Genomic DNA, 22,631 nt, shown 5'->3' with positions numbered 1-22,631 from the left:
ACATTCAGGGAATCTTGGGAATAATAAAGGTAAATAAGGGGAAAGGGCTAAGAATTTGATTTTGAGGCCCAAATCTGTTTAAAAAGAGGGGAGATCTATTAGGACTTGTATAAGAGAATCAAATGGAACAAAAAAAAAGCTTTATTAACTTTACATTTCTCAAAATGAAAAAATACTTCATTTTCAAAATTTGGTTTTGTTGCAGTAAGAACACCTAACATTAGATCTGCCCTTTTAATACATTTTATGGGTACAATACAGTACTGTTAACTGTAGGCACAATGTTGTGTAGTAGATCTCTAGAATTTATTCATCTTGCATAATTGACTTTATGTCTGTTGATTGGTGATTTCTATATCCTTCATTGCCCAACTTCTGGCACCCATCATTTTACTCTAATCCCATGAGTGTGACTATTTTACATACCTTATATATGTGGATCCAGAATCCCATTTCTGGGTATTTATTCAAAAGAATTGAAGTCAAGATCTCAAAAACATATCGGCACCCCTATTTATTGAGGCACTCTTCACAATAGCCAAGATGTGGAAACAACCTAAATGTCCATTGACATCTAAATAGAAAAGAAAATGGAATGTTATTCAGCCTTAAAAAATAAGGAAATCCAATCTCCAACATCGTGGATGAACTTGAATGTATTATACTAAGTGAAATAAGCCACAGAACCTTTATGAGGTGCCTAATTTCCTCATTTTAAGCATACCTTTTATGTAAAAAGTTCAAGAATAGGAAGTTTAAAAAAAAATCCAATGTCTCATTGAATTTACATAACGTAATATAAATATAATTATACTATGCATGCTGTTCTACAACTTGATTCTTTCAATCAAGAAAAATCTTGGTGCTCTTTCCACTGAATTTAGTTATGTCACTTTATTTCATAGTCACACAGTATTCTTTTGTATGGATTTATCATATATTTTTTATTTTTATTTTTTTTAAAGATTTTATTTATTTGACAGAGAGAGACACAGCCAGAGAGGGAACAGAAGCAGGGGGAGTGGGAGAGGGAGAAGGAGGCTTCTCGCAGAGTAGAGAGCCCCATGCGGGGCTCGATCCCAGGACCCTGGGATCATGACCTGAGCCGGAGGTCTCAGCTTAATGACTGAGCCACTCAGGTGCCCCTGGATTTATCATATATACTCATTTTTAAACTGTGATGAATGAAGTACCTACTTCATAATATTATTGGGAGGATTTAATGACTACATATATGATAAAGTGCTTAGAAAAATAAACATCAATAAATATCAGCTATTACTAATATGTACCATAATTTTTCAGCTAGTCTCCAGTTGATGGACAGTTCAGTTTTTCAACAATAATGAGGAAAGTAACATTTTATATATGTACACTGGTGCAAGGATTTTTTTATTCCTAAAAATGGAAAATGGAATTACTTGGTCAAAGGATGGATACATTTAAAATGTTGATATTTTCACATTCCCTTTCCTCCGAGACTGTGCCAGTTAACATTCCAGTCAAGAATGCATAAAAATATCCAGTTCTCCATATCTGATCAACATGGGATATTTTCAGTCTGATATGCAAATATTCACACACATGCAGTTTTGCTGTGCATTCCTTTGGATTATTAGGGAAGTTTGGTGTCTTATGTTTTTTTGACCAGTTGTCTTTTATCATCTGAGAACTACTAAAACTATTCTCGACCATTTTCCTATTAGTGTTGATTTGTTTTTTTAAGCAGATTTTTAAAAAGCTCTCTAGAGATTATGGTTATTAACTTTTAGCCATATATGTTGCCAGCAAGCACTTTTTCTCTAGTTGCCTTCTGTGTTTCAGTTTTGTCTGTTATTTCATCATGAAGCATCTCCTATCCATGAGACTTTTATAGCTTCAGTGTTTGTGTCAAATATCAAAAGTTGTTTTTTTTTTAAACTCCAATATTAACCCAAATCAACTAAATTCTATTCTAGGATTTTGAGTTTTGACCCATCTAAAATTTATTTTGGGGGAGAAAGGAGGGATGGAAGCCAATTCTCATAAAATTATTTATTCAGAAGTCTGATTTGTAATGCTACCTTTATCACAAACTAAATGGGTCATTTTTTGTTTCATTATTTCTGTTTTTTATTCAACTGATCTGTCAGTGGAATTTTACAACAGGCTTCTGATGTTTGTCACCTTATAGTTTTTATATTAAATTTAAATTTTTGAATCCTTGTGATTACATGTATTACTGTTTTTTTCTTTTTTAGAATTTTCCTGGCTCATCTCATCTGTTTATTCTGTTAAGTGAAATTTAGAATCATTCTGTCAAGTTACCGCTCACAAAATTATATTGAAAAATTTCCCTGAGATTATGTTATAGTTATTTAATTTTAGGAGGATTTACAATTTTAAATAGTGGGATTCTTATTCAAGATCTGTTTCTCATTTTAGTTTAGTTTTTTCCTTTGGCATAATTTTATAAATTTATTCATGTAGGCACTGCATATTTCCTGCTAGGTTTATTCCCAGATAGTTTCTAGCGAATACTCTAACTTCATTTAATGGTTGATTTGGAGTACAATCCCACAACTTGAGTGTGCTGTGTGAATATAAATTCTAAAATGTTTTCCATCAACAGTTGTCACTGAAGATCTCTTTTTGCCGTTTTCTGAAATGGAGCACAGTTTTCCTACACAGCTCAAACTGTACCTCAGAATCCTTTAAAAAATAGATCATCTCTGAATAATCTCTCTCACCTATATGCAGTATCCATAAAAAGCTTGTTTGGCCAAGATTTTGGTATAAATTATTCAAAGAGCTAGTTTTTCATTATGTTTCTTGTCTTATCTAAAGAAGGGAATCATACAACTGGGAAGTCTATGCGTATACAAACTCACCAAGGTTAATAAATACTTTAAATTCAGTCGGACAACTATTGTGCTTAATTTTCATTCATTCAGCAAACAACTATTGAGTCCTATCATGTTCAGAGTTCTAGAAGTAGAGACATTTCCCTATTCACCAGTGACTTACTGTCTATAGGAAAGAGATATTTGAACCAAATAATTGTGAAATACATGTTCTAAAACAATTAAATCTGACAAAATCAGCAGGAGTTCACAATCAAATGGCAAATACCTAATGTATGTGTGCGCACATGTGTGTGTGTGTTTGCCTGCATCAGTAGCATTTATTTGTAATGAATAGCGCAGTTAGACAGAAATATATCCAGCTAAGGCAGGTTTCTGTGTAAGGTGTGATCATTAACTCTTCTGTCGACTCTATGTACAAAAATGTTGACAGTAATAACCAGGTTAGGCCTACACTATAAGTTCTAACTCTAGCAATAGCTTTTGGAATTTTAAAACTCAAGTGATTATGAAAATATGAGGGGGGAGAGATTGAGTCCATGGTACAGAGTAAGAAATATATTCTTTTTTATTACATAGATATATTTATGTATATTACAATAGGATGTAATGAAATACACACACACTGGCATATATGTTTGAGTTCTTATGTAAGAAGAACTAGTAAGGAGAATACTTTTTTCATTGTCCAAGTTGTGTTGATTCTTTGCTGTATGTACCTTATCCTATACTGGTCTGTGCTAGGACATCATACTCTCGTGTAGAAAATTCTTATCCTTGCCTTTGCACTGTTCAGAGCTCCCTCTCTGGTGCTGTTAGAGTTTTGTTTTGTCCTTTAATTCCTTCACTGGGGGAGTCAAAACTGTGATCCTGCTTAGCCTGTCACCCTGCTGATGGCTTTGCCATGTTGTGATGTTTCTTGGCTGGTCTCTGTTCTGACAATATTGTGTTTGCTGAGCTCTGTCCCAGGTGAGAATGAGCCAGATTTTCTGTTGGGGCAAAGTTCTTGAATAGGATACAAGCTAAAAAAAATGCTTTTTCTTCATTGGACAAAACTGTGCATGTGATAACATGCCTATGAAGTTCTTTTAAATTCTTGTCCCCACTATAGAGAATATAATCGATAGTATTGTAATAACGCTGTAGAGTGACAGATGTAACTACACTTCCAGTGAGCATAGCATAATGTAAAGTTGTCCAATCACTACACTAATGTGACATTGTGTGTCAGCTATACTTCAATTAAAAAAAAAAAAAAAAGGATTACAGCCCCCTCTTCCTCACCACAGCAGGGGCTCATGGTATATTGTTTCAGGAAACTGCTTGCTCTGCATGGAACCCCTCTGTGCTGTATTGACCCCAGGAAAGGACCCTTTGTTTAACCACTTCACTCCCACTGTCCTATAGGACATGTGCTATTTGAAAAGTGGGAAAAATACAAGTACTAACAGAGTGTTTTAACAAAGTTTGAATGTTCTTTTCAGTGCATGTTATTTTCTTTGTCCAGTTTCTCTCTTATTACAGCTTGAGGGTTAAATGTTCCATGGGAATATCTCTCCTTGACACATCTATAGTACTTCCTCATTGTCTCTTTAACCCACTTCAACCTACTTCAAGCAGGCTCTGCTCTCACCCTCCACCAAAACAGTGCTTATGATGCTTATCAATTTCCTATACCTGGACACATGTAATGGTTGCTTTTCTATCCACATTGTACTGTATTGCTTTGAAGTAGTAGATATATTTGACCTCTCCCTCCATCTTAGAACACATTTTTCCTTTTTTTTTTTTCCCCTCACAGTTCTTCCTTAGTCTCCTTTGGTTCTCTTTCTCTCTGCTCTTCTACCTCTAAACGTTGGAGTGGGCTGGGGCTTCTCCTCTTCTCTATCTACACACATACTCTCTAGCTGAACTCATCTAGTCCTTTGGCTTTAAATACCGTCTGCACGCCCTATTTCTATGACTACCACCATTGTATCCCCAACTCTAAACTGCAAACTTGGATATCCAATGACCTTCTAGACATATATATTTAAATGTCTAATTGGCATCTCAGATATAACTTTCCAAGACAGAACTCAACCTTTATGTCCATTGTCTTCTTTATCTTGGTAACAGGCACTACCATTAAATTCACCATGTGAAAGCCCACCTTTTATTCCTTTTGTTCCTCACCAGCCCCCTCACACCCAATTCAATGTCCCAATTGTTGTTGCAATACCCAGATTTCTTTCTCTCTTTTTGACTTTTCATAATCTCCACTGCCAGGTTTGTCTTTTCATTCTGTCCTTTTTCTTTAAAAAAAAAAAAAAGATTTATTTATTTGAGAGAGGGAGAGCATGCATGCCCTTGCGAGTCGGGGGGTGGGACAGAGGGAGACAATCTTCAAGCAAACTCCCCTCTGAGTGTGGAGCCTGACTGGGGGCTCAATCTCAGAACCATGAAATCATGACCTGAGCCAAAACCAAGAGTCGGACACAACCAACTGAGCCACTGAGGTGCTCTATTCTGTCCTTTTTCTAATCTTTTCCTCAAAGGGATGGATTTTAATTCACATTAAAGAAATGCTTATAGTTCCTAAAATTTTAAATATCAGCAAATCAACACAAAATATAATTTCTTGTAAGGGGTAGGTATAATTGAAGTTTACTGTAGTATCAATATGTAAGGTTGTAGTGAGGAACAGGTGGGTTGCAAAAATGGTTTATAAACTCTTAGGCACACACAAAAAAGTGATTATAATTTTGTATTTATTAAGAAGTTGATGTTATCAGCACCACTAAAAATGAATTTAATATATCATCAGTTCAGTTATGTCCAATAGTTGTGGAGCATGTGACTTGTACAAAGCTGGGTGCCATAAATATTGAGAAAAAGTAGAGTTACTGAAGGAATTCACTGCCAAGCAAGGGAGACAGACATATAAGTAAATTGATAGTAAAAGAAGTACAACAACAAAGACATGAACAAGATAAAGCAGAGGTACCCAAGAAGGTATGATTGGCCGACATGGAGAGGGCATGTCCATCACACAGCTGCTTGAACTAAAAACACGTTCCCTCATTCTTCTCTTCCCCTCATCCCTCCCTCCAACCAGTTTGATTTCATGATCTGCTGACTCTACTGCAAGAGGTTGTCAAACTTTTTCTATAAGGAACAGATAGTGAATAGTTGAGACTTTGGGGGGCCATATATGATGTATTTCACTTACTCTTCTCTTTCTTTTCTTATCACCCTTTGAAACAGTAAAACCTATTTTTAGCTATTTGGGCCTTATAAACATAAGCTAAGGCCAGAGTTAGCCCTTGGAGCTACAGTTTGCCAACCACTGCTATCCTCCAAAACCTGTTCCCAAGCCCAATCACTTCTCCGCTCAACTACCATCCTCATTGGAATGACCGCTGTCTCTTTCCTGCACGGCTGCATCAGTCTCCTGTTAGGTTCCTGCTCTTGGCCCTCCCTAATTCACACTCTACAGGGTGGCCAAGTGATCTTTTAAATCATACATATCACTCCTTATATCAAGGAAGGCTTCCCTGATGAACCTACAAAATACTATGTTTTGCAACATTTCTGTGATACTTAAGGAACTGAGGTTGGGAGCGGGGAGGACTGGCACTCCTAGAAAGCCAGCACGGTTCTCATCATTCTAGTTTTATTTTAATAACCATTAAGATTTTCATATTGAAATATAATTATTCTAAATAATGAAAAAGGAATTGATTAGATTTAATTGTAAGCATTTAAGCTTAAGGAATATTAAAAAAAGAAGGGGAAAGAGGAGGGTATAAACTCTGTCATCTAAAGTGGGATAAAACTCAACATTCCTATGTATGTAGTTTATCTCTATTTGAGTTGCTGTGGGTCTTAACATTGGGGACTTCACTGGGTCCTGTCTATATTAAATACTTTCTATGTCATTAGTGAGATCTGGGTGTGAAACTCTCCCTTATCCCTACTTCCTTGCTATTATATTCCACCAACTTCATGATATCTTTTCTTACTATTGGCACAACTTTTTCCTACAGCTCTCCCTTCTTTGTTTCACACATTCTTCTTTTGTTAAGGGTCCAACTTTATTGTGTCTTATCCCAGGTATCCCTAATTCTTCCACAGCTCTATTTTTGAACTACACGACTTAGCATTTTACCACCCCAGCTTCTTAAAGGAAGCAGACAATTTGCAGCAAAAATTAAACACAGGTTCAATTACACATGTCAGTATGAATTAGACACATATTGTTGAGATATTTTCAAGAGTTCCTCCCTTAAATAGTACCTTCTTTTTCTCAAAAGATGAAACTGCTTTTGCATCTATTGCCTCTTTATTCCCATAAAGTTAAGTTTATTTGTTTTCATTTTTCAATTTAAGGATTGAGTTTGGGTATTATTATCCCTGCTTTACATATGTTGAAACTGAAGCACAGAGCAGGAAAACAGTCCCCCCAAGGATCCTCAATATATGCTTCAGGCATGGCTGGGCCTCCCAGCTTCTGAAGGCCAGACCTGCATTTTTTCTCCTGGTCTTGCTGAGGGCATTTAGAAATTGAAGCAATTTCTAAGCTCTGCTCCAAATCATTTCTAAGTCAAGGTCATTTGTTTGTACCTATTTTGACGATGTCAGCTTTTTCAAGAGAATTCCAAATATACTTTTCCTAAACCAGTGTTTTTCAAACTTGGATAATATGCAAACAGCTTTTAAAGGAAAAGGATCCTCGTCCATTGTGAGCATAGGCAAACTATTTTAACTCATAATATTACTTAAATATGTAGAAACAAAATTTATGTAATATATCTACAAATACATAAACATGTCATACTTGTCATTCTACATCAAAAAAACCAAATCACGTCAAACTCAAACAAATTCATATTACCAAGAAACTTTCACTGATCAGCAACATTAAGGTAAGAGATGATGTCCTTTTAGGAAACATAATTAGCTAGTCAACAGGAATATATTCTGGCTTCCAGGCAGGCATAGGGTCTTTTGAGATTGGCATGTCCAGGCTGACCTGCACTGTATGAGCTCACCACCCTCCTGCCACTTCTATCCTATTGGGATGAAACCTCTTTCCACCCAGGGCACTGTGATGTCATTGGAGGAAAGTCCATAACTGATGCATGGATGTCTCTCTCTGCTCTTTTCTTTATCGGTACGCTATGAACAGAGTACTGCTCCTTGGTGCAAACACAAACATGGACACTAAAATTGACTGCCGATGCTTACTTATAATGTGGTTCCCTAGACAATTCAGAAAATCCCTTATACTAATTTTATTAAGTATCAACACGAAATTTCTTTTGAATTCTCATAAGACCTCAGAAACTCTGGGGATAAGGGAGCTCTAGCTGGAGAAACTTACTGCTTGAAGACTTGGAGAAGCAATCAGAGTTTTCAAGTCCAGCCTTGGACTAGACAGCTACCTACTGGGATGATTGAAGGGCAACCTAAGGATCTCACCCCTACCAGTTTGCTAAAGCACTAGAATGACTCCGTCAATTCAGGCAGAAGGATTGAAGGACCTGATTTAAATGCAAATATATTACCTGAGGAGAATAATTAACAGCAATTGATTCTCTTGCTGACAATTTATTATAAATGTAATTTTGCATGAAACAAAGCCTAGCAGAATGGGACATAACATAGGTGAGTTTGATACCATAAATCATCATGTAATAAGTGCCCACTAGTATCAGGGATCTGAAGAGGTAAACAGAGTCCCCATTCTTGGTTTTTAAAATCCAATTGGTAATATAAGACAAACAGAGTGAGAGGGGGAGCTTTCCTTGGATGCAGCGGAGGGAGAAACTTACAAACTACGCAGCAGCAAAAGCCGCCAACTCAAGGCCATCTTGGTTTGGAGCCAGCAGAAAGTGAAACTGCCCGGATGGAAGAGGTTTGGAGGAAAAAAACAAGCCTTCCCTGCCTTTTAGTTTTTTAGCCAGTCTTGAAGCTCTTGTTTATTTTTTACAAGTGTAAAAACGTATCTGTAATAAAAAGTACATGGTTCTTTAATTATGGAATTTTTAGTTGTATATTTCCTTGAAAACTTTCATCTCCCCTCAGATACTCCCCCTTGATGTATTCTGTGCAGTCCACTGTGGGAGTGAGGAAGAGGGATTAATATTACCTCTTAGCCTATAGTCCTATCTCCTCTCTCTTTCCATGGCTGTCGACACAGTTCCACAATTCTGGATTTCTTACAAGTCTCTCTTGAATAGGAAACCATAGTTTAAAGTTGTTTATGTTGTTTCATTGCTTGCCACCCTCCTGGCTTGATATTGTTCATGCTTAATGTGTGTTTATCTGGTGGGCATGTAATTAACTTGCAATTTTCCCTTCATAGTTCTATGGCTTACAAGTGTAAAAGCTGACTGTTACAAACTACTCTGAGGAGAGAAAACCTTACTGCGTTTATGGGTAGGAAGTGGATGGCTAAAAAAGGGTTTCCCCAAGGAAAAGTAAAGAAACACTTATCAGGAGTCCCTGAATAGACAGCCCTCTCATTTAATATGTAATGCACATAATCTCATTTAATCCACATACCCCCTATGAGGCATGAATTATCACCTCATACAGAGATAAGACTTAGAAAAATAAGGTAACTTGCCTAGGTTCACATAGCTAGTGTCAGAGCTCATATGTGAGCCCGTGTCTTAACCCCCAAACTATGTGTCCTTTCCCCTCACCACACGGCCTCTCCTGGAAGTCCTCTCCTGATGGTCTTTGTCTCTAGGAGACGGGATGGGGCCACCTGAGCATGCAGTGAAAGCAGAGAGCACTTTTAGCTTGGGTAGCTTCAATCCCTTCCCCCTTATAAATCAGTCGCTTCACTCATCCTTTCTGTCTTCCTCCACCCTCTCCTTTCCCTTCCCTGTGCTCTTTTCTTCTTTTTCACCCTTTCCTCAGAAAACAGCAGACATGATTAGGATTAATGGAGAAGAACTATTCCAGTTCTTTTTCCCTTATCCAAAGCCCTGTTTCTGTGTGAATATGTGTTTGAGCCAATAACAGTACGCAGACCACCAGCTGTGCTTGGAGCAATTCAGCCAAATGTCATCTTAAGTCCAGGGCTGCAACTCAGAAGGTGCATGGAAGGGGGCCCCTTTTTCCCTAATCCATCTCGAGGCCGCATTCCCTGGAACACAGGGAGAAGGGTTCTCACTAAAGTACAAAGGGCAGGGTACTCAGCTCTCCTTTGCAAACACACTGTATCAGTCTCAACAAGAACCCTACAGAATTATGTTAATATCAGTGGTGGGGGGTGGGTAGCTTCCCAGTCAATGGCAAAGAACTGCACAAAAGCTCACTAATTGGGTTGGATGCTCAGTCCTGTTGCTTTTCTCCATAGTGCTGCCTCTTTTAGAGTGTTTCTTTGCTGAAATGATAGAGGAGAGGGGAAAATTCGGCTTTGATTTTTATTTGTAGCTTGGTGACAAATGATGGGAGTAAAATTTAAACCATTCATCTACTAAGTTCTGGGAATCGTCAGAGGATTTTATTTGTATATGCCTTCCTGACCCCCATTTTCTCAGATAAGTAAAAATTATGCTGCATTTGTAAACAGGGTACTTAATTATTGAGTTGAACTTTTACGAATGTAGGGTATACTTAGCCAAAGTAACACTTTTTATTTAATACAAGTATACTCGAAGGGCTATACATGTAGAATTTTGTATGATTAATATGCACTTGAAAGCTGTTACAACGTAAGCATAATTTCAGAGTTTGTGGAGTCTCTTAAGTTCACTTTGTAATTTAATGTGTAACCACTGGAGTCAGAGTTGAGGGATATTACTACCAGAAATCTGTATCATATCACACACCTTTTCAAGCAAACCAGTCACTGTTCCAAACTTGAAAGGTACTCATTTTAAAAATGTAAGTTGTGTTTTCTTTAAACAGAGAGAAATGAAGAAATGAGGCCATTAAGCATTTGAAATATGCTCATTTTAAAGTGCTTACAGTATGTTGTGCCATGCTGAGTAAATTTTTTTCCTTCCTAGTAACTGAAAAAGTATAAAACATGAACTAAGTCCCTGTACTTCGCTTACTAGTAGAAAAAATTTAACCCATGAAGTACACTGCTATTACAGAGGTAGCTTATAAATAGTCTATGAACATATATGCCACTGGAATTCATTGTTTTATTTACATCTGTTGCCTTATTTTGTTTCTTGCAGAGCTGCTCAAATGCTATCCTTTTTACCTACCCTTTTAAAATTTCTCATGTATAGAATTTTTTTCCTGGTGAAAGACTCTTTCCTTGAGTGAAAAGTCCTGGAAATTCATAACTGCATAAACCATCTCCCTCCATCTCTCTCTCTCTCTCTCTCTCTCACACACACACATGCTAATAATCAGTTCGTTTTTGTTTTTTTTTAAATCATGTATTGTTGGGAAATGCTATTGTTCTGCTTTACTGACTATTCATTTTTTCTAAAACAACCATATATAATGACTAGATATAGATACTGTATGTTCAGAGTTCTTAGTTGTCAACCACAGCATCTACGCTAGTTGTTTAAGTAGAAAAATATTTATTAAGGGAGATAAGTTGCTCAAAGAATCATTGGGAGGGCAAAATTACAGAATTGGGCTGACTTTCCCGGACTGGTTCTCCAAACTGGAGTTCAGAGCTGGGGTTGCCAGGGAGCTGTTGCCTCTGCCAAACTGGCTGCTACACAGTCGGGAAGGCCCCCCCCCCCCCCCGCCCCATATTACAGCCTCTGGATCCAGAGCCATCCCTCCTCTGCCATGATCTGGGCCAATGAAGCAGGTGCCACATACTCTGTAGCTCACCGGTGTGACTCACTTCTGAATCAAAGGCCGGCATAAATAGGAATATATCAGACTGGCTGAAACTATATCTCATCTGGAGCCCTAGCTACGAGAGCAAGATTGGGAAAAGAGAGTTTTGAGTTGAACGCAAGCATTATAAGGAGTTTGGAATGGGCATTGACATAGCCCATCCTCAGAATCCACTTAATAGCTGTGATGCATCTAATCTATTAAGATTCTGTGCCCTTCCCCTACTTGGAAACTATGTGTGGGTGAGGCTTGCAGAATATAGGATCTCTCTGTAAGGTGATCAGGTAGCAAGCTGCTCTTTTTGTTGAAATGTTAGAATACAGAACATTTTCTCTGAAACTGTTTACTTCCCTCGAGAAGAGCAGTCTGATAGTCCTGCTTGGTTGGAGGCAGAGAAATACATCTGGTTGCTGGCACTCTGGGGTAGGGCAGGAAAAGGGGAGGAGGGACATTTCAACATGAAGACTTTCACTAAGTTCTCGAGTTCTTATTCCGCTTTTGCTATTCCCCCTGCCTGGTATCTCTCGGTCCCAGAACTTCTCTTATATAATTCTCTCTAGAGAAAAAGCCTCTGATCTCCTGCTAAGGGTAAGAATGCACTGCTGTGTGTTGAGGAGGTAACCCTGTGTCATTAGTTCCGTGTACCTCTGTATATCTGATCTTGCTGTCTCAGCCCCACAACCGTCCCCTTGCATAGGGTATCAGGTGCCTCCAAAGAACAGGACAGGGCCCAGCTGGGGTGGCTTCTCCTCCATTCTCTCCCTCTGTAGGAATTTGGGGGAATAACTCCTTCCTGTATGCTAAGTTAATGAATACTCCTCTGCCTTCTCTCTTCCAGAGCTTTCAGGAAATTTCTTGTCTAATGTTTTCTCCCCTCCTGTTTTCTTTATCCTTGTGGGTCAATATCTTTTTATTCTTCTACTATCATCATAATGGGTTTAGGGGAGGGAGAAGAGATGTGGTCAATCTGCTATGCTTAGGCATAAGTCCTTTAAATTTATTCTTTGGTATGCTTATCATTATCAGTCTTGTCCATTTTCAATCTTGTATGTATAAATACTCATGACTATTTCTTTAAATATAAGAATTAATATAGAGATTAAATATAAACATTTGAGAATAAAGTCTAATTTTCTCACTTTAAAATTACAAAAGTCCTTTTTTTGGGAGGAGAGGGGAGTGCACATTTTGAGGGTATTAGAGGTACCTGGAAATACAATATATACTAAGTGCAAAACAAAACAAAAGTGGTACTGTCTAAGAATGCAAAGAGAATGGAGGAGGGAGCCCTCCAGTGGGCTCTTATGGCCAGGCAGGCTTCCTGGAGGAGGTGGGAATTGAATTGGACTCTGAAGAGAGGGAAGGAGCCAGGAAAAGGGTAAGGTCTCAAGTTGGGTAATGGCAAGCATTGCTGTCTTTCCCTTACCCAGTGGGGATATGCCATTGTGTAGCTCCATTTAAGCATCTGAGTGAGTGCGGGGGGCAGACCTGAAGGCAATGGCATATAAACCATAGAGTTTTCTTGGGCCTACTGTGACAGCCCATCAAGCCTACACATGGGCAGTTTCTTCAGTGCCCAAGATGAAAAATATAAAGAAGTACTTTTTCCTAGCAGCCTCCTGGCTCACAGATGCTGTTTAGTACTCAAGATGTAATTCTGATTAAAGCAGGGCATTAGAGCTTAAATGAAAAGATGGGCAGTTTGTATTATGAGTTTCATCCTTGTACATCTCTTTAGTTATAACTTCTTAATAGCAATAAACACCAGATTTTAGTTTTCAACAGCATGTGGATCTAGTATTCTGGTATTCTCAATATTTTTATGGCCTTTCTTTTTTCTTTGATATTTTGATTATTTTCTAAGTCACTCATCATCTCTGAGTCCTTAATCTAAGCAAAGCACTATGTCAGCCCATGCGGGACTCAGTCATATGTTCATTCAACATGTGTTTGATGAGTGTCAACTATGCAACTAAAACTAAGAAACAGTTGCTTCCCTCAAAGAGTTTATGCTTTGATAGGGAAGTCAGGACACAGTTACATAATAGCAGAGGAACAAGATACATAGAATGATTAACAAAAACAATAATAACGGTAATAATAGTAGCAGATTTGTTCTTTCTCTAGGAGTTTACCTTGTAGTTGAAAAGGCAGAGCATACACACACTTTGGTGAAACACTCGGCCACTTAGAAATAAGATGGAGAATAAACCAAGCATAGAAATGCTGTCAAGGGATTGGCCTGGGATGAGAGAAATTCTGGAAATGGTAGAGGAGGCATCAAAGTGCCCAATCATCAGGCAGGGTATGGCAGGGGTGGTTTGAACCAGAAGGATTTGCTAAATCACATCCATGGCTCTGGGAGATATCTGTTTGCTCAGAATTCGCAGGGAGCTAGACGGAGCCGCTCGGTGTAGGAGACCTAGAGAGATAAGGCACATCAAGTTCCAGGCAGACTGGGGGAGGACAGAGCCCTGGCACCATGAGAACACCAGGAGAACGAGGCTGGCAGGTAGACCAGACTCAGGAAGAGGGATCTGGAAATCCAGGCCTGTGTACTGGAGTCCTTCAGTGTTCCAACTGCATTTCTTAGAGGCAACATCTGAGCAAAAGGATGAGTCTACTGGGCAGGTTTTCTCATAGCCCTGCTCCTGCCTCAATCAGAGAAGCATCACCTTTTAATCTACCCAATATAATGAGCTTTGGCGTCAGAATTCTTTTTAAAGGATTCCCCGATTTAAAAATAATAAGTCTGCAAGTGGGATGGGGAAGGAAAAGAAGACAGAAACATGAGACCTGTAATACTTTAAGAAAAAAATGCACATTAAGTCTGAACTAGATGGAGTCATCTTTTGCAAGAGCTCTGCAGAGTGGCAAATAGGCAGTGGTATTTCTGGTGGAAAAAAAATAGGATAGACAAAGACAAGAAGATATGGCTAGATGTGTTCTGTGTGGAAAATAAAAATGCATTGATTTTCCTGGAAAGCAGGAGTCCTGTGCTTGGCACAGTGGGTATGGCAAGGAATTTGAATTTACTCTGAATGGCAGTGCAGTTTCGTTTTGGAGAATGAGGCAGGGTTGAGGAGCATGATGGAAATGTATGCTTACATAACTCTTGTGTCAGTTACTCAAAGGATGAAAGGCTAGCATTATTTTATGGAGCATCACATTTTTCTTGGCCCAGGTACCTACCCCCAAACCCAGGATAATGTCTCTAGTTTCCCTGTTCGCAAACATTCTGGCCACATGTATCAAGGAAAAAAGAAAACTCTGTCAGGAAAAATATTGATGAGCATTATTATCTCTTGAGCAACAAGCAAATTATAATAATAAGGGTGTCCCCTGGTATCTCATGAGTTTCCAGGATTCTGCAAAAACATTTACAGTCCCTGGATGAGGGGGATTAATTTTCAACTTGGACTAATCTATGGGCCCTGTTTTTGGACCAGGTTCTTGGTGGCACAATCTGTCTCTTCCTTTGGCTGGTGCAGTGGTACCGTCCATGTGGCTTACACACATTGCTGTACGGTTGGGTCATAGGAATGTTCCGTTCATTGCTAGCAGGGTGGTGAAGCACTGAGAGAGGACTGATATACGTCAGTTTCTCAATAGGCGAACAGACATTTAACAAATTAGAAGTATACGGCATGTTAAATGCAGTAACAGAATAAACATGGGATATCATTATGTGAGTGTGAGAAGAGGAGTGGTCAAAACTAGGAATCTTTGCTCCAGTGAAGCTCAGCTATTCCCAGCAGTATGGAATATTCTGTCCATCTGTCATGAAACCTCATTCTATTCTGATTATCTGTTAGCCTGAGAAATATTATCACAATCTTTTGAAATGTTACAAAAAGCCAGTGAAGAATTATAATAAATATATATTTAGAAAATAAATTCAGTGCCATTATTACATATTTCAAAAATGTATTTGGTGCCATTACTGACTTTTTCATACATTTTTCTTAATTCTCTTCTAATTTCTTATGCTCTCCTGTTTTTTAAAAAAATTACATCACTTCTTACCTCATCAGAACAATGTATCTCCTGGTTTGGGTTTTTCATTGTTTTGAAGTGTATTGAAATGTTAATGTGCATGCATGTGTTTAAGCCATGAGGTTTGTATTAATAAAATCAAGTATATTGGCCTAGGCTAGTAAAATTTCACCTAATAGGATACTAGCAAAAAGCTATAAATTCATTCAAAATCAGTTTTTCAGGCATTAAAATAAGATTTTATATCACCCCTGTTTAATTTTTAACGTAATAGTATAGACATATTAATGGACATAAGAATAGATATGTAGACACAGTAGTAAAATGGTATAAATATGACATAGTGGTAACATTTCATCATGTTGGAATTTTATTTATGCTGCATCGTTTACAGCCCACTGTGTATTAAGCAGTATCTGTATGTGCAGCAGTGTATATAACTGTAAGTGTAAACACGAAAGGATTTTAACGTAAACCTTGCCCTCAAAGAGCTTCCAATTTATTTGAAGAGGCAAGATGAACATAAATAAGAAATGGCATCCTATGTAGCCTAGGAAAAAAGACATGGGAAATTTGAGAGCTCTTAAAAAAAGGTATATATGAAGTGCCTGGGTGGCACCGTTGGTTAAGTGTCCAACTCTTGGTTTCAGCTCAGGTTGTGATCTCATGGTCATGTGATCGAACCTCCGCGTCGGGCTCCATGCTCAGTGTGGAGTCTGCTTCAGATTCTCTCTTCTTCTCCCTCTGCCACTCCCACTAGTATGCTCCCTCTTTAAAATAAATAATAAATATCTTTCGAAAAAATAGAAAAATGAAAAAAAAAAGACATAAATGACATGCTGTAATCAGAGTAGGCTTCATGGAGGAGGTGGCACTTGACCTTAATTTCAAGGCCATTAGCATGTGCCATCTTGCAGGGAAGAAGACATTCCTAGCAAGTAGAAGCCATACAAACAGAGGCAGAGAGAGAAATACACACGACAGTCAACCTAAACATTGTAAAGATTTCATGATCAAAAGCAATGCCAACCCATTAAGCATCTTTTAGAGTTTTTTTTCTTTCCTACAGAATTTTTATTTGATTCTCAAATATATGTGACTATCAAATATCTTACTCAACATTTGGCTTTGTTTATCAGACATTTTCAAATTAATTCAACAAATATTTATAATATGGTGTATAAATTTCAGTGACCAAGCTATGCTAGGCATTATAATATATAGAAATGAAGAACTCATTGTCTCAACCTTGAATATTTTGTTGCCTTGTTGGTGAGAAAATGTATGTATAAGTAAGACACAAGGTAGTCATCAAACCAAGGCCATTCAAACATTCCCCAAGTTTTGAAACTCCCTACATATAAACCACCAAGTATATAAAGACTTTCCAATCCTTTGGATATGCAGGAGCTATTCTTCTACACACCCAACCCTCCTCTCATACCCACTGTAGCTCCTTCCCACAACCAAGTTATATTGATGGTGCCCTGCCAGCTAGAAACCATCATTGGCCCCCTGTTGAACCCACATCTGTCATTCATTGATCCTTTTGTTTCCTTACAAGATCAATGAACACGTCCTGTAGCCATCATATAATTACCACCTCCCTCTACCTTGATTCAGCTGCCTTTTGCCACTCACAGTTCAGATATTTCCACCTCAGACAACACCCTTTCACACATTTAATGCATCCTTTTGGGGGCCTATCTTGTTTCTCCTCTTTCTTCTAATACTTGTCAAGTTACTGGAAGGAAAGAACACAAACTCTCTCATGTTCCCTTTCTCTTTGAACAAAGAATCCCTGGATGCCTCCCATACAAATAGTGCTAGTAACCATTTTTTATTGAAGAAAAGAAAGGTACTATGTTTAAAAATGAAAAAAAAAAAAAGATGTTGAATTAGTGACATCAGCTTCTAAAGCTTTTGAAAATATGCAGAAGTTTCTTTCTGAATCTCCATGAAAGAAAAACCTTCCTCTAAAATTTTACAATTGCTTCCTCCAAAATATCTACTTAGTACAAGATCTTTAAAATATCAAATTATATCTTATTTATTTATAAATGTTGCAAAAACATTTTCTACTTTTTATTTTTCTTTTCAAATGTAACCTACTTGAACAATAGAATTGACTGAACATTCTGAATTCCAAATGAACAACCTTCATACAAATTTTGTAATGTAATGCATTTATAAGATGAGGATGCCTCATATATGTATAATTCAAAATGAATAGCATAAACAATACCTATTATATGAGTTGAAAGGAGAGAGACAGGAGAGTGACAAAGAGACAGTCATAAAACTTGGGAACACTTTTAGCACAGAAGGTAAAACTTGAACTTGACTGTAAATAATAAACTGATGTGGTAGGGAGAAGTTGAAAGGGTACCTCAAGTTGGGAAAAGACTGTTGACAAACTTGTATTTGGTTGAAATGGAGACTTTTTACGGAAGAGCAAAATATACTGACCAATCGGGATTGGACCAATTTGTAGGTCTTTCATGTGACGAAAGTGACCGATGTCACATTAAGGAATTTCATGGATTCTCTTCCAGAAATAATGGAGAGCTATGAAAATTTGGAAGGACTGTCATGGATTTGACAGAGTAGTTTTAGAAATTTGCCCCTCCCTGGTGATGTTCAAGGAATTAGAAAGCAAAGAGATTAGATAGGAGGCCATTTATAGCCTTGTGAGATGCCAGAGGCCCAGACTAACATGGTAGGGATGTTAGACAACAGGAGCTCTGACTAATGCTTCCAGCAGAATACACCATAGTCTTCAAGGGGGTGAAGGAAAACAAGACCTTAGAAGTGGTAGTGAGGTTTCAGATTGGGTGACTGGGAGAATGCAAAATACACCTAATGGCAGAAACAGGGAGGTCAGAAGAGGGAAAAAAAAATGGATGGGGGGCGCCTGGCTGGCTCAGTCAGTAGACCATGTGATCCTTTTATCTTGGGACCATGAGTTCAAGCCCCACATTGGGCATAGAGCTTACTTTAAAAATAATTATAAATAAATAAATAAATAAATAAATAAATAAATAAATAAATAGTAAGTAAGTAAGTAAATAAGAAAAATCGGATGGGTGAGAGGATATGGGGCCCAACTCTGTCAATAGAAAGTTAATGTGAGCCACAGAATGCCACTTTAAATTATCTAGCAGCCATATTCAAAACACTAAAAGTAAACAGATGAAATTGTATTTAGTAATATTTTATTTGCCTTAATATATTCCAAATATTATCATTTTTACATATAATCAATACAAAAATATTGATGAGATTATTTACATTCTTTTTCTCACACTAAGTCTTTGAAATCTGGTATGTATTTAATACTTAGAGCACATCCCAATTTAACTAGCCACATTTCAAGTGCTCAGTAGTGACTGTGGCTGGTGGCTACCATATTGGACAGGGTATTATTGGCCAGTTTACTCAAACTAACAAATATTATGTAGCAAATGTTTCAGTTCAGCTGGTGCTAAGATTCACTGTATTTTGGAAATTATAATTCTGTTTATCCTTTCTCCTCCTCTATTCCTTTTGTTTGTTTTAGCTACTTCATATTCAAGATGAACATCTTTAACAGAACATCATTCTTTCCCCAAAGCACCAAGAATCTTAGAAATATCCCTGATAGATTGTTTCATTGCTGTCTCTTAATTCTCCACTTGACTTACAACTTTAATTAAACAAGTCAGTCTGAATCTTCTTTTTCATCTCCCTTTCTCATTCTTAAAACTCTTGATTATGAAATAACTTAGCAATATGTCCTCAAAAACCTTGGGTAAATGACACTTAGTACTTTGGAAATGAAACTACATTTTTCATGTTCCCCTGTCTGCATATGTGTGTATTTCTCCAGCATTTAATGTCTGTCATAAACTCGCTGGATTTTTGGTCTTCACTATATGCTAAAGAACGCAGTATGAAAGGGAGCCTACTTCTATAGAAAACACGCCAAGGACATTGTGTTCCATCTTTACAATGAAATGCAGATTTCCCATTAAAAGGCAAATCCATCATTTCAAAAGGTTGAATAGGATGGTGCATTAAAAAAATCCAGCTGCTTAAATTTAGGGCATTGAAAAACATCCAATAAAAAAAATGTTCCCTGGATTTCAAGCATTTTCATTTGATTATGTATTGGATAGCTTTTCATTCAATCTGTGATCTTGCCTCTTAGAATTCTGTCCTAAAATAGCCTGACAAGTGTTTCAAACAAGTTAGACTTAACTATGATACTTCATTAACTTAAACTATGTATTTTGTTACTAAGAATATCCTTGTGTTTGCTAATATATTATTGAATTTTGCACAAGAAATATTGGAGTTTTCTTACAGTGCTTTGCTTTTTCATGTTTATTCTTAGGCTTCTCTCACTCCCATTTAGTTTCTTTTATGTGTTTTTGAGCTTCTTTGCTGACATTGTCTGCCAGGATAGCCATTTGGTTCTCCAGCCAACTTCCTTCAACTGATTTAGTCCTCTATTTCTCTCTGCCTCCCTATTCTGATGTGTTCTGCCCAACTTTTCTCTAATTAATTTGGGACTAAGAAGTGGCAAAGCCAGTGATTCTCTGGGCAGTAACTCTCTCTGGGGCCTGCAGACAACATGGCCCCCACAAGCTGGCTAGGGTGCACATGTGTGTGCGCGTGCACCTGCATACGCTCACGCACACACACAGAGTTCTGCTCCACTCTACTGAGCCTAGTGCTGTAGGGGCTATGGGGACAAAAAGGCTTATGTCAAACATGTCTGTACAGTGCACGCATTTTTTGACAGGAAATACAGTAATAGTAGTTTATTAAAAGTCATGGCTAAGTATCCGTATTTCCCTCCTCTGGAGTCTAGTCCTGCTTTTTCTCAGGACCAGCACCAGAGATACAGGCTGGGACCATACACAGGGTACTCCTGAACAAAGACTGTGCTAAAATGCCCCTGGTAATAGATATTGACTAGGTTTCTAAGCTGAGTGTTTGATTCTCTCCTATTAGACGGATGGTTAGGCATTTATACATATGATAATATTGTCCCTGGGTCAATCCTAATAGTAAATATTTCTAATAATTCTTTGGCATCCAGTACGCCTAACACAGTTTAGTCCCATTTGCAGACCTCCCTCCCCAATTTCCATTTTCTTCCTAAAGAATTGTTAATTTTAAAAGAGAATTTATTCTAGTTAATATCAGTCTACTTCTAATGGGTTCTTTTTTCTCAAAGAGCTCAACAATGGAATCACTTTTTTCTGGACCCACATTTTATTCTAGACCCAGATGAAGGAAGTATTTTGCTGTGCTTTCTCCTGGTTTATAGGGGGGTATTTCATACCGGGGTCCTGTGCTTCCAGGCTCCTGCCACCACTGGCTATCAAAACTGCTTAGGTTGCAAATAAAATATGAAATGAAAGCCATCTGGCATTTCTCATTGAATTAGGACCAGAACATTTTTGTTAAATATTAACAGATGGCTAAATTCTTAATATCAAACTAACATTTTAAAACATCTAAGGGGACCCACATGAGGAAGAAAGGATAGAGGACCATGTGTTCTCTCTATCACTGAGCCCTTCCTTCCTCCACACTTTTCCTCCCCTCATCCTTCCGACCCATGTGTTGAGAAGCACTGGAGTCTCTTTTCTCAGATAGCTTTTATTTATTGATAGCTGGTATTAAAATAGTGTGTGATGGTATCAAAATATTGTAATCAGTTGTTGGCCAACTCAGGTGATGTGTTGCCATTGGCAGGCTTCAAGATCTTTTATTAAAGCCAATTTCTCTCCCTCTCGTTCTCTCTCAATAGGAAAAAGAAAAGAAGTATATGCTCCCTCTGGACAACCTGAAAGTTCGAGATGTGGAAAAGAGCTTTATGTCTAGCAAGCACATCTTTGCACTTTTTAATACAGAACAAAGGTAAGAAAATGGAGCAGCTTCTGTCTTCAGATATCTTTTACTTGAATTTCTGTGTGATCTAGAGATCATATTTACAAGAGTTCCTTTGGTCCCAACTTGAAATTTGTTAACTCTATAGTTTTCCTTTCATTTAGCTTGTATGTTTAGCTTTCACCCTAGGTTATGGGTTCAAAAGATTAAAACTTAGAGTAGGAAGGATCTTCAAATATTTATTAATTATTCCCTGCTCTTTCACCAGGCACCCAAATCATGCTGCTTTCATTCTTAAAGTACATTTTATTATTTTAAAGTCTTCCTTGTCCTGAATTTATTTATGTACATATTTACAAATTACTGTCATAATTTTTAATAGTACCTATCCAGCATGGGTGGATATTACCCAAGACCTTCTTATTTATATTAAGATGGCAGTTTTGCATTGGTGAATAGAATTATTCACTTAATGCGAATACAAATATGTAGTACCTCACAGTTTTTCAAAGCATTATACCCAGTCATTTTTTAATCCGTTTCCCGTGAGGTCGAAAGATAAGAGTAGTTTGGTGACCATTTTATAAATTAGAACTGTAGCTCAGCGAGGTTAACTGACTTTCTTCAGATCCTAAAATTAGTACATGAGAAAGCTTCAAACTGAGTCAGGACTTCTGGGTGTAAGTCCTTCCTTTTCCTTCCACTTGTGTTTCTTGTCTGGTTTTGTTGCTGTTGCTTGTTTGTTTTCCTGCCCCTCACCTACAACATCAAACTTAATTTGGGGCTGATTATCATGGAGTGCCATAGTTACTTACTGAAGTCAAGCAGTAAAATTAAATAAACAAATGGGGAGGTGATAGAACGTGGCGTAGAGATATGTCAGAGGGTTACAATGAGGTGAGGATAACAAGGAGATATTTTCCAAATGGAAATGTTCTAGGAAGAAGCTAATTAATCTGTGAGTCAGTTATTAAGAGACTGAGTCATTAGGTGGCAGGGTCTAATTTTAACCCATCTCTTTGGCCTTTTATCTTTATTTAGCAATGAATGAAGTTCCTTGATTAGGTTCAATGACCGGCCCAGGGTCAATCACAC

The 22,631-nt window shown here is 37.7% G+C and overlaps 1 protein-coding gene across 4 annotated transcripts in view; it reads left to right on the top strand.

Moving 5' to 3' along the window:
* Window positions 1-22,631, top strand: part of DNM3 (dynamin 3) — a 559,032-nt gene that overhangs the window by 374,646 nt on the left and 161,755 nt on the right. For all 4 annotated transcript variants that reach the window (XM_035010797.1, XM_035010801.1, XM_035010800.1 and 1 more), the window contains one exon: window positions 21,457-21,566. In XM_035010797.1, the coding sequence (XP_034866688.1) occupies window positions 21,457-21,566 (110 nt within the window). The remainder of the gene's footprint in view (window positions 1-21,456; window positions 21,567-22,631) is intronic.

Source organism: Mirounga leonina, unplaced genomic scaffold, assembly GCF_011800145.1.
Source record: "Mirounga leonina isolate KUSES-001 unplaced genomic scaffold, KU_Mleo_1.0 Mir_154, whole genome shotgun sequence".
Classification (NCBI taxonomy): domain Eukaryota; kingdom Metazoa; phylum Chordata; class Mammalia; order Carnivora; family Phocidae; genus Mirounga; species Mirounga leonina.
Note: the sequence above shows the minus strand (reverse complement) of the source record. Positions and strands in the feature narration are given on the sequence as shown.